Consider the following 13223-nt stretch of genomic DNA (forward strand, 5'->3'; position numbering starts at 1 on the left):
AATTAAACACAAATTTGTGTGCCTGAGCGCCATCTAGATTCAAAAGATATAACTATAATTATGATAGAGACTCCATAAAAACTTTCATCGCCTATTTTACGCCCTTAAAATTAAAATTTTGCATAAAAAATTATTCTATTAGCTTTTCCTAGCCAATAAATATCTCTATACTAAAATGTATCAAAATTGATTCAATGGTTTTTGCGTAAAAGCGGCACAAACAAACAATTATTACAAAAATCAATGATTTTTAGCTATCCTAGTGAAATTATCAACAATATTCATCAATTTTTAACCTTTCTACCAAGCTAACCTTCTTCCTTATTATCAAGGAAGTAAAATATAACTTACACAAGATCTTAAAACCATTTAATAACAAATTCTTCAAAAAATCCCCTACTCTTCTCAATTACAAATAAATTTTCAGCAAAACACAAAAAACAATCGCGATTCATTGCATTTTAATTGCACTTTCAAGATAATAAACCTCTCTTAATTACCTCACTTGAATTGTACAACACCTCAGTGGAAATCATGTGATTCGCTCTCGTACAACTAATTACACTACATGACGCATTCATCATCAATCCACAATTGTTCCTGTTTACTCAATTTACTTTATTCCACCAATTTCTATTGTTTTTTCCTCATTCTTCTGCTATTTTTAGTAATCACCAATTTGCACTGTGTTTAATTAAAATCGTCATGAACTTTTGACACTATATCAACCGGGATTAATTGCTCTAGAAGTAATTCAGCGATCACGTGAGTTTTCCGCCGCACTAATTAATACCATTTGATGTTATTTACGCAATTACGCAACGCCCCGACGTCTTCGAGTGTTGCACGCGCACGAGACACTCGCGCGAAAATATGAGCCGCACGAAGCGGCCAAAATGAGCAATAATTATGCCGCGCCGGCGAGTCAATTGAAAGCGGCGCGACGAGAGTATCAATGAATCATATTTAATTGCGTTAATTTATGTATCCACTTTTTTCGTTCTCAGAGTGTTCGTAGCCTAGGTACGAATTGCCACGCACAACACATATACTCGTAATACCACCAACGAACGAACGAGAATTCTAGAGGTGTGTAGATCGTGATTACCAGAGAGGTGATTATTTTCGTTATGCAATTGCCATCGATAATCATAAATTTAGCTGATAGTCTCGTGTGTAAAGCTGTGATTATGAAATATTCTGCATTCATGACTGCTTAATTCGAGCTAATTATCAAAGTTGTGTCAGTACACGCGTAAATAATCACTGTTTCTTTTGATCTTTCACTGGAATGTCGAGAAATAAATATTTTACAGGCAATAAAAATGTTTAAAACACAAAAATTATTAAATTTATCGTAATTTTTTAAGAAATAAATATTTTCATACTGAGTGTTTATTTATTCTTCTAATTTCTAATTTTGATTTCTATTTTTTCTGTGACACTGTGGGATCGGTGAGTGAGTGCAAATGTTATAATTGATGTGTGTTAAAAGACACGATGTTTATTATCACGAACAATGTTTATTAAGAAGTCTTGAAGAAGTATAGTTAAGAAGTATTGTAGAGAAGAATAGTTAAGAACTGTAGTGTTTGAAGTAATGTGAAGAACTGTCCTTCCTAAACCCTTGTCACCCACCAGCAACCCTTCAGGTTGATGGGTGGTGACAAGAAATTTGGAAGTAGGAAGAAAGTAATAGATTGGATTGGTAGAAGAAAGTGTATGACATTGAAGAGAGGGAAAGCTGACCATTGGATTCTGGGAATCCGAGTCGTGCCAAACCGTCCGACTCGGGGATTAGGTTTTTCAAGGTAATAAAAGATATTAGGAAATTTGGGAATTTTGGATGAAGAATTACGGTATACAATAAAGATGAAGAAAGTTATAAAGTTTTGAAATACAGAAATAAGCTTTGGGTAAAGATCCCCACAACACTATACGTGATAATAAACACCCGCATAATTAGCGTACTGTACCACGGCAGCGCGCAATACGAGTGCGCAATTGCCGGCATAAATTAAACAGCAAACATTGCGGCGCGATATTAGTCGCACGATTAAAGCAAACAATCTTATGGCGCCGCGTTTATGCATCAAACATTAGAAATTATGTGTGCGTAATCTAAACAGTGCGCGTTTCGCAAAGAACACAATTCGATACGCATACCTATCGTTATCAACGCGTTGGATTACCACAAACCAATTGCATGCGAAACGCGCATAATTGCAATGAAACCTTTATTATTCATAATAAAAATGGAAAATTTTCCTCAAACAATTTATGGAATTATAATTAATGCATAAAATCATTTTTTACATATAAATTATTAATAATTAACCAAGTTTTGTCTTATAAAATTGGTTAATCCCAACTTTTCCATTATAATTTTCATTCCTATCCAGAAAAAGTAAAATTTAACAATTTTATTAAGCATTGCTGCCGAAAATGTCATCAAAAAAGGTGAATACACATACAAAATTCACCAAAACGAAAGAATAAACCATTTATCCAACGATAATTAAACCCTAGAGATGATTAAATATTTTCTAAAAATACCAACTATTGGATTACATATTTCTTGATGAATTCTATATTTAAAAATGAATGAAAAAGTCTAAAAACAGAACAGATCGAAGAAAAAGACGCGCAAAAAAAGCGGATACATTTCCTGTATTTGCTTACTTTCCTCCCTTTCGTTTTCTCTATTCACGCTTTAATGAGTCCGCACATACGGCCGCGTCGCGCGACGCGTATTTTTAGCCACGGCGTCGCGACGCCGCGCATACTAATCAATGCGCTGTATTTTAAGCGCTCGGATGTCGTTCAACAGCACCCAACTCCGCATAACAAGCGCCTTGAGGCGACAATTTCAAGATGAGTGCCCTATAAAGCCCTCAACACGCCAGTGCCATGCATACTGCAAGGCCTCGCGATGCCTACCATCTCGATTTTCGATACACTATACAACTACTCCTACAAACGAGAGAACAAGAACGTTATCGTCTATCAAGTGTAGTCGTACTCAATGCACCCGAGCCTGGAAGTACACCACTCAACTCAAACTCTTTTACTCCAGCTACTTTATGATACTGTGAACTTAACTCGAAAATATTTACACTTTTACAGCACTCTTGTAGGCGCAAAAAGCACGAAAATTTGTTTGATCTTTGGGTATTTTTAACACGCGGCGACAAGATCTGCTGCAAACTGACTTTGACAGCGTGCGAGCAGCGGGGAAAATAATAATAAAGCTAACATACTTGAAAACAAACACGGTTGTGCTCATTGGATGATCATAAATAAAACGTATACATAACACATCATAAAGTTGGTTACCTTTGGAAAAAAAATGCCAGTGAGATGACAGCCAACAAGTATTATATAGAATACTAATGATGTGCGCATAGTTTTAAATATTTAAATATTTTAAAGTCGTCTCGGATGGCCTTGACTTGAATTCGTCAATCAACATTCAAAGCTAATATAATTGAAAACGCAAATTACGTAAGTAATTCAAATAATGCATATTTTTTGCTTTAAGTGAAATAAAACTAATCGAAAAATAATAATATTCGAATGCTTTTATAGTCGGTGAATTGGACAAAAAACATCGAATATTCGGTCTATTATTTCATTTATATAAATTAATTGGCATTGAAAATATTACGATGAAAAATATTAGAATAACAATACAAAATATGAAATGAAACATAAAAATACGGAATATTTTAATTAACGTAATGACAGTTTTATGAAGATGCCCTCTGGGCGAAACATGTCAACTCAAATACAAATTGTAAAATCCAAAAATCACGTAAAATTATAATAAATAAATATTTCAAATAACGTAATGACTGATTTTCATTTTTTTAGTATATTAAGTATCAAGTGGCTAAAGAGAAGTTTTTGTTACGAGACTAATTAAAAACGAGCGTATCGAGTGTTGTTTGACTGAGAGCGCATGCGCAAGCTCCACCCCGTGACTAAAGCCCGTGACTAAAGTATTTTAGTGCCGCAAAACCGAGGAAAAACTTTTAATATTGTGTTTTATCGTATTGTAATGCAATTTTAAGTTTATTTTAAGTACTGCATAACGTACAGATGACGTAGATAGGAAAAACATACTCACAAATTTCCAAAAATAAATATTAACGAATTGCATCTCTAAAACATCGCCAAAAACGGTAATCGACATGGTCAAAATATTGTACCGGATATTCACTCTCTTCCCAACCGAATATCCTTCTCCTCTATACGTGCCAAAATAAGAAAATACATGATTCATCCAAAAAACACATGTTAAATTTAAATCCCCGAAATTCTAAACACATCAACACGCATTTAAATTCTAAAATATTTCGCATGCCATCCCAAGGCCGCCAACATTCCTCTCCAATATTTTCCACGCAATAAAACCTCAACTTGTCATTTGTAAGCAATACCAAACATAATACACCTAACAGCTACCGCAGGCATCACTTGCACTGCAAATATTTACAAGTTTCACTTGTTCTAATTACTCACACACTTCACATCAACAATCCACATAGATAACAGGTTTATTATTGCAAGTTATTCAACTTACCACTATTAACATACACTGCAGCAACGCCATTTGTTTCCTTTTGATTATTATTCACCGTATTCCCATTGGCGCCATTGCAAGCAGCCGATTGCAAAAAATCAGATAGTGATAAAGACGATGCGATTAACTGCCGCCTTTCTTCGAAATTCAAATAATCCAGACTGTTGCTCCGTTGCGGTGCAACAATCGCCACAGATTTCGTTTTAGTTCTTCCATTAGACGTTGGTAAAGTATCATTATGCACAGAAGAAGAACTCGTCGTATTATTCGAGTGTCCGGCATTGCGATGACCATTACCCATATTAACCATCATGGTAACCGTGGTGGTCAACGTCGGACTGACTGCACCCGATCTGTAATCGCCGCCGGTGGACGCGTGGGTGGCGACCGCTGGTTCATCGTTTATCATACCAACGGTGAGCAACGACGTGGGTAACATTCTGGTGATATAGTTGCCTGGTAACGCTTGCGCACGTTTCTCGTGTTTGTTTGTAAACACCTGTTAGCGTCGCAGTGGTATGCAGCAGCGTTCACGCAGCGTTGCCGATTTTCATTTTTTCTTCATCTCCATCCTTCCACTTCTTCGTGTATTTATAAAAACATCACACAAATACAAAATTTAAAAAATAAATAAAAATAAAAGTGCTTCGATTGTCGCCTGGTTAATTCCCGTTCCCGCTTGCTTGCATCATCCACACACACACACACAACACAGCACAACAAATAACAAACAAGTCTATTATTTATTCAGCCGATGAGTTTCCGAGATGTGTATGCATTGTGTTGTGTCATGATCCTCATCTTGATCGTAATTTAACATCGTTGCGTGCGCACGCAGAGAGGAAAATGATGAAACAATTAAATTGTCTCCGCGCACAGAACAGAAAACACACATACAGTCACCTTGGCACACCTTGGAAGTGTTTACATGACGATTAAATTAATTTTACTCAATTTAACTTCCAGCACATTTGTTTCACTTTCAGTTTGTTATAAATAAATTTAGCGAATAGAATGCGCAGAAATATGAAATATGAAAGCGCGACGGTTGGTTTGTAGTGGATTTGAATTGTTGGTGTTCGCGGAGTTTGAGTTTGTGTCTGCACACCAACGCGCGCGGCGGTTAACTGAACGTCGTGCAACGTGCGCGGTGGAGAGGCCCGACGTCGGCGAGTTGTGGGCACGCACGACAACGCGGAACGGCCCGACGACGAGACGACCGGTTGTCGTTGCCGCCGGTTGGCAGGGTTGTGTTTGTCTCGTAAGACTCGTAGTCGTAGAGTAGAGCTCTAAGCTATGCTAGCTTGAGTTGGAAAAGTTGTGCGTCGTACGCGTGGTACGCACGCACTGCGATGCGTTCAGCGTTCAGAATGTGCGTTTTGTTGTGCTGCGCAAGTCATGGCTGCGCAACTTAATATTCATATCAGTTTTATATTTATACAGTTTCTAATAAATATTTCCAATCGAATAATAGTATTAAAACTCTGAGAAAATAAAAAAACTTGTTTTTTCGTTAAAATTTGGTAAGAATTTACGATAAAAATTAGAAAATTCAGCTTTTATTTATATTTATATTAATTTCTACAATAGATTAACTTCAAAAATGAAAATACAAATACTAAAAGAAGCAAAACAAGTTTTTAAACTTTAATAATCATATCGCAGGTATTTATGTTGCTATGGTAACAGTAAACACACGTTTAACTCTATTGCGCTTTGTTCCCAAACCAAAATATTGATTTGTTACCTTTGTTTCCTTCGTACGTACAGTCAAAAAATGAAACAAAGAAAAAAGGTAATAAATTTCAGTTGTATGCTTATGATAGTTACACGTTTACATTTTTTTCTTTTCTTTTTTCCAAAAACCTTTAAAATTCTCTACTAATTCTAAAAGTCTTGTATATCGTGAGTATGTGTACATGCACGAAATAATAATGCCCTTTACACGTGCCTACAAAGAGTCAGGTATAAAACCCAACCGACCTGCCTAAACCCGTAACAACCTGCAGTGCACAAACATGGTGCACAAAATCGACGAGGAAATCCCCAAAACGCGCCGCAACGAAATGGCCCTACCCAAGATAAGGCGCAGTGAGGTAGTGGTAGTGGCAGTAATAGTAAACCGTCAACACCCTCATCACTTCAAAAAGAGTTTAAACCCATATAAAATCGATTTAAACTCCAGAAAATAAAAATTTTAAATTTAAAAGCTAAAAAAGCTAAAAAAAATCCTCAATTTTCAATTCTCCTGTGATAAGTAATTAAAAATCCGTCCAACATAAATCATATTTATGATACTGAAACTGAATGCTGTGTAGATTCCGTACGATTTATTTAATTTTATGGCCCGTTAAACGCCATGAATATTCGCTAGATTCTGATTCGGGTTCTTATTATTTTTTTATTCCGCGTAGAAATCTTACAAGCAATTTTTTCCGGGCATAACACAACGTAACGTCTGATTCGGGGTCGGTTACCCACGCGCGTTTTCTTTCCCCTTGTAATTTGCTCGTCTAGGTAAACGCCGTGTTCTTATTTCTCTGTTTAATTCCGCGCGGGCAGACACAGGCCTTGCAAGTCATAGTCCTATTACTAGAAAGAGTATATCCTGCGTTCCTGAGAAATAACTGAGCGAACTGAGTGAGGGTGCAGACGGTGTAGAGTTGTAGACAGGAGAAAATTGGTAGTATTCCGTACGTATGTGTAACAGGAATCCACCCTATACGAATATATCAGGACCGGATTTATATTTAACTAAATATTTTTAATTTTTAAGATTTAATTATTTATGTTCATTTTATATTGTTTTGGGTTACTAATTTTAAATTTTGTTCATTTTCGGTTGAAATAATGAAATAAATAATTATATGCTGAGTAAATTAAAAAAGAAATATTAAATACTAGCTTTTGCCCGTAACTTCGTCCCGGTAGTGTTTAATAAAAATGTAATTCGTTTTTACTCTCTTGTTCTAGACATAGTATGTGTCAATTCTATCAATAAGATACGCAAATTTTATTTTAAAGAAATTAATTATATAAAGAATTGCTAATAATGCACATCAGCGCGCCATCTCGGATTCAACTATTTAACTATAACTATGATTGAATCTCAATGCCAACTTTTATCCTATAGAAAAGGGCTGTCTTTTGGGTTATCCCGGCAATTATTCGAATTTTTCCCGCCGTAAAAACCATCCTTAAACTTTAACAAAAATTTTACAAAAGAATTGGCCAAATTGATTAAGGCGTTGTTGAGTTATGCGCTTACCAACAGATTTTGCGATTCATTTTTATATTATAGATTTATGAAATAAATTAGTAATGTTAACTAGATAATACCAAATATTTTTTGTTGTTATATAAATAACTAGAAAAACATAATAAATACGTGCTGGGTTTTTGTACAGTTCCTGCCCCAAAAATATTCCACTCTGAGCATATCAGCTCCCGAATAGTTTAAGGGTAGGCCCCGCGTTGCCATGGAAATCTCGCACGGCAGGCTCGCCTTGATGGCCTCCACGGTGGCAACATGCCTTTTCTAAAGCGGATATTACACACGATCAGGCCAGCCACCCGACCAGATAGCAGGATAAATGCTAATAGACACGCGGCGCCGAGAAAAAGGAAAAACGTGTCGACGCTGCAGTTGACTCGTTTTGGGAAACACACGCAAAAAGCAAACAAGAAAAAAAACACACAGACTCGGAGAGACATAAAAATTCCACAAGCAAAAAACAAAACCGTGGTCGTGTCTCAAGTGACGTAAACGAATTGAGATACCCGTACACACATAGAAGCAGACAGAAAAAAAAACACAACGGAACGTTGTCAACAATTATGACATTAGCATAATCACTTCCGGGATGCTATGCGGCCATTATGCGTTGGTCCAAACAAGAAGCGGGCTGAATAATGTGTAATGTGGCTACAAATTGTCGGCGGATTGTTAAGTAATAGACTAATTGATGACATAATAACCGAAAATATTATTAAATCAACATACAACTGTTGTTTATCCTCGGTTGGAAATATTTATTGTGTGTGCCAAGGGCGGAATATAAAATTTAATGTCATTTGTGTCTATTCAGTTTCCGCCCACCAGACATTTTATAAAGCAATACATTTTTTAAAATTAATTATTTATTAATGTTTTTGCGTTTAAAATAAAATAAATGCGCATGAAAATTGTGAATTATATTTATAACTACCACTGTTTTAACACGCAAGATATTTTATGCTAATATGTTGATCTTAGCGCCATCTATATTCAAATAAAATAACTATAAACATGATTTAATCTCAATATTACCTTTCCTCCCGTATTTAACACCCTTCAAGTTAAATTTTTGTAATAAAAAGTAGCCTATTTGATTTCCTTTGAGTAAAACTAGCTCTATGCCAAAGTTTATCAAAATTAGTCGAGTAGTTTCCGAGTAATCGCGTCACAAAAAAAATCAACTTAAAAACTAATCTTTTTGTTATTTTTGCCAATATTTCCAAGTTTTATTGTGGAATTCCAAAAAAATATCAAATAAACCAAAAATCTCAAATTTTCTACTCTTCCAAAGACATAAACAAATTTTATCATTACAAAACCATAAACCTTAAGCAAATTATCTTCAATTCATGCATAAATTGACTCTGATTCCTTTTCTTGCAGACATATCATGCACCCACTCTTGAATGCCTTGAATGCATCTCTCACACAGCTCAAACTCTCACACAAAGAATAAAATAGATAAATTGTTAAATGAACGACTCATTGAATGCGGCGTCGCGTCGCGTTGTCGTTGTCGTCGTCGTGGCGTTAGAGGCTTACGACTTGCGGGCGAGACGACGGCGCGTTCTGAATCATTGAACCGCCCGCCCGACGACTTCACGTACACTTACTTACATACACACAGTTACAACTCGCAACCTCCCACGCCAATGTGACGTGTGCGTAATTCAATTGTCGACGCACGCTTGATTCAATCAACGAATCGTTGGAATACTTTTACTTTTGCAGCCAAACGACGTCATCAACGGGACCACGATTGTTATGAATAAATAATTTAATCATTCGCGACTTTGTCCTCGTAATTTTTTTAGTTATAATGTAATTAATTTTTTATATTTTTGCGAATTTCATCAATAAAATGAGTAACTTTATTAAAAACTAGCTTTGGCCCGAGACTTCGTCCCGGTAGTATTTAATAAAAATGTAATTCGTTTTTACTTGTTCTAGACATAGTATGTGTCAATTCTATCAATAAGATTCGCAATTTTATTTTAAAGAAATTAATTATATAAAGAATTTCTAATAATGGACTTCAACGCGCCATCTCGGATTCAACTATTTAACTATAACTATGATTGAATTTTAATGCCAACTTTTATCCTATAGAAAAGGGCTGCCTTTAGGGTTTTCCCGGAAATTATTCGAATTTTTCTCGCCGTAAAAACCATCCTTGGACTTTAACGAACATTTAAAAAAAAAGAATTGGCCAATTTGGTCTAGGCGTTGTTGAGTTATGCGCTTACCAACAGATTTTGCGATTAATTTTTATATTATAGATAAATGAAAACGGCAAATAATGCACTTTAGCGCCATCTAAATTTAAATTATATAACTAAAACTAGCATTTGCTTTTTATATTAACTTTCATCCCCTATTTAACACCCTTTAAAACATATTTTTTGATATTTTAATAGTTATTCTATTATTACAAATCCAGACGAATCCAAAAAATCATAATTAAACAAAATCTGTCCAGCGGTTCTTGAGTAATAAATGCTGTAACTAACAAGATTCTCCTTTGTGTATGTATATAGAAATAGATTACTCGTATCGCAAAAATCCGACAAGTCTTTACAAATATTTTGATTGTTCCATTGATTACAAACATTATGCTTTGCATAGCGAGTCTATTTGTTCACATGTCTGCCTGCATGAATCAGTAAATTTCCAAGTAACGATTCTATGCCGGTAAATATCTAATAATGTATGCGCAAATGAAAGCGTTACATGACAGCGCCAACGTGTGAAACATCCTCGGCGTAATTTTATTCCCAGATTGATAATGAAAACGAAAATATATGCAAAAGTTGCTTTTGTGGAGGCGCATCAATCTCGCTTGTGAAATAACGTACTAGTTTTAGTGAAAGTTTTCCGAACTGAACATAATAACAATCAAACAATCAAATAAAAGCCAAATAGTAGTATCTAGGTGATGTATATGCTCTGAAAATATTTTACAATTACCTAAATTAACATGAAAATACGATTTGTTTGTATTCGAGTTGAATTCTCAAGAATAAAATGAATTTAATTTGTGTAATTGTTCAATTTGAGTGGTATTTAATGTAACTCCTATTATTTTAATGATTAATTTCTTATTTTGACGTGATACACAAAAGATATCAGCTATTGAATGTAATAAAGAATAAAAAAATACGTTTTTTGAAACGAAAATATGACATACATCGGAATTTGCATACAAAAGTATCTTCAAATTTATTAATATTAACGTAACAATAATTTCTTGTGTGAAAATATTGCAGCAATAGCCTAAAGTGTAATATTCCATAAATTTAAGAGTAAATTAGTGCAAAAATGGCGATAAATTCAATTGTCAGTTTCTACAATTTGATTTTTACGTTCACGTTCATTTTATCCAACATTGTTTAATGGTCTTGTCTTTAATTTTTGAATTGTATTTCGATTTTCTATTCTTAGTCATTTTTAGCGTCGTTGAAATTAATGATTGCGTTAAGCACCCAAAAATTTAATTATTCAAATAATACTCAAATACAACAAAAAAGTACTGGTAAAAAAATCTATTTCCTCCCACTAATTGCGCAAATTGCGGAAACACGTGCATCATGTGAATTTAATTGTATTGTTATCATCTCCTATTGTTTCTATTTCTCACAATATCTTCCTCCATCAACAATTCCAAAACTTAAGAAGTAATTTAACAGTAATTTAACCAAACACTCACATTAACCACCTCAATTATTTTATTTTATTTAACTTATTTCGTAAACTTTTAATTTTAAAACTAAACCGAGTTACCATAAATCGTAATCTATATTACTAAAACCTTTCAGACAAATAAAAAAAAGTGACTCCAATAAACTACAATAAAATATATAACATACACGCGATTATTAAAAAAATCTCCCATATGTTATGAGTTGGTCTAATACTCCACATTATCAAGATTATGTCAATAGATCTCGCCATAATACGCGCAGAAAACAGCGCGTTATACTCGTAAATCACTTTCACTTTCGTTTTTACCGTTGATCACACACGAACACTTGTTATCCATATTTTTCGACATTCATACGAAATACGATTATAGGATTATGTAAAAATTCGTTCAAACATATGAGTTATTGATTATTATGCGCATTGCGCATATTAACAAAATTTATAGACTTTAACCATGTTGTAATAAAATATCGTTACATTTAATTAATAAAAGCAAAAGGTAAATTTGGTTGGGACTAAAAAGACGGTAAAAAGTAAACAGTGTTGAGTTTGTGTTGACTTACCACTTTCAGATGTGTCTTGTGAGTTTTGTGACATTTCTTGGTCATTGCACATACCTGAAACAAACGAGAAAATTAATTTCAACTCAATTTCAACTCCTTGAAAACAATTGCAGTTTACATCCAATGATCGTAGTATTGAATGCGCACGCAATGCCCGCAACGACCATCAATTAATTACTTAAGGCAAAGCAGGCAATTAATTAGAAAACGCACGGTTAATTAACCGCCCATAACATCAACGAAGCAATAAACTAAACAATCAAATTCGTAGGTACAATTTAATTCCTTACTTCTCCACTAGTGTTTCTTCATCGTATTCGTAAACCACAAACACAAATTATTCACATAACAATCACAAAAACATTCAATGAAATCAATTTTTAAATATTTAATAAAACAAGCAAGAGAAGAAAACAGTTAATGTCAACGCCGGCCGTTAACTAACTTCGGCGGAAAGCACAGAGCAGCATATTATTATTAGATTATTAAAGCTCGTTACGAATTTATGCGAGTTCGAGGCGTCGTCGTCGCGTTGCGCTATTTGTGAACGACGCCGAGTATTTGCACTGCTTACGAATTACCATCACACACACACATAATCTGTATGTGTACAAACACCACCAGTAATGAATATTTGAACCGAATCCAAGGCGCAAATCGGGAATCGAAAAAAACAGCGGCAGAAATTAAGTCCAGGCGAAATCGGCAAACTGAAACGCGCAAATAATTTGGCAGCGGCGCGCTGAATGAGATGTCGGCTGCATTGAAACATTGAAAGCGAGAAAAATGTAGGACAGTGTGACACTGTGACACAAAATCGCACACAGATAAATATTATTTTTTAAGTTAAAGAGGTAAAAATAGAAAAATCACTACTTTTATTAATGTTTAATAAAAATGTAATTCGTTTTTACTCTCTTGTTCTAGACATAGTATGTGTCAATTCTAGCAATAAGACTCGCAATTTTATTTTAAAGAAATGAATTATATAAAGAATTGCAATAATGCACTTCAGCGCGACATCTCGGATTCAACTATTTAACTATAACTATGATTGAATCTCAATTTTTATCCTATAGAAAATGACTGTCTTTAG

General features: G+C 34.6%; 1 protein-coding gene across 11 annotated transcripts in view; it reads right to left on the reverse strand.

The window, feature by feature from the left end:
* Positions 1-13223, reverse strand: part of LOC135804258 (phosphatase and actin regulator 1) — a 44763-nt gene that overhangs the window by 24675 nt on the left and 6865 nt on the right. For 8 of the 11 annotated variants that reach the window (XM_065318065.1, XM_065318068.1, XM_065318066.1 and 5 more), the window contains one exon: positions 12128-12181. The exons of 1 other annotated variant lie outside the window; for it this stretch is intronic. In XM_065318065.1, coding sequence (XP_065174137.1) covers positions 12128-12181 — 54 coding nt within the window. Of the gene's footprint in view, positions 1-4585; positions 5754-12127; positions 12182-12417; positions 12536-13223 lie in introns of those variants that run through there. 2 more of the 11 variants (XM_065318069.1, XM_065318064.1) reach the window with 2 other exon arrangements.

This window comes from Atheta coriaria, unplaced genomic scaffold (assembly GCF_025399875.1).
Source record: "Atheta coriaria isolate IRGN ID8LTWV9N9 unplaced genomic scaffold, Caltech_Dcor_3.1 hic_scaffold_3_pilon, whole genome shotgun sequence".
Classification (NCBI taxonomy): Eukaryota; Metazoa; Arthropoda; class Insecta; order Coleoptera; family Staphylinidae; genus Dalotia; species Dalotia coriaria.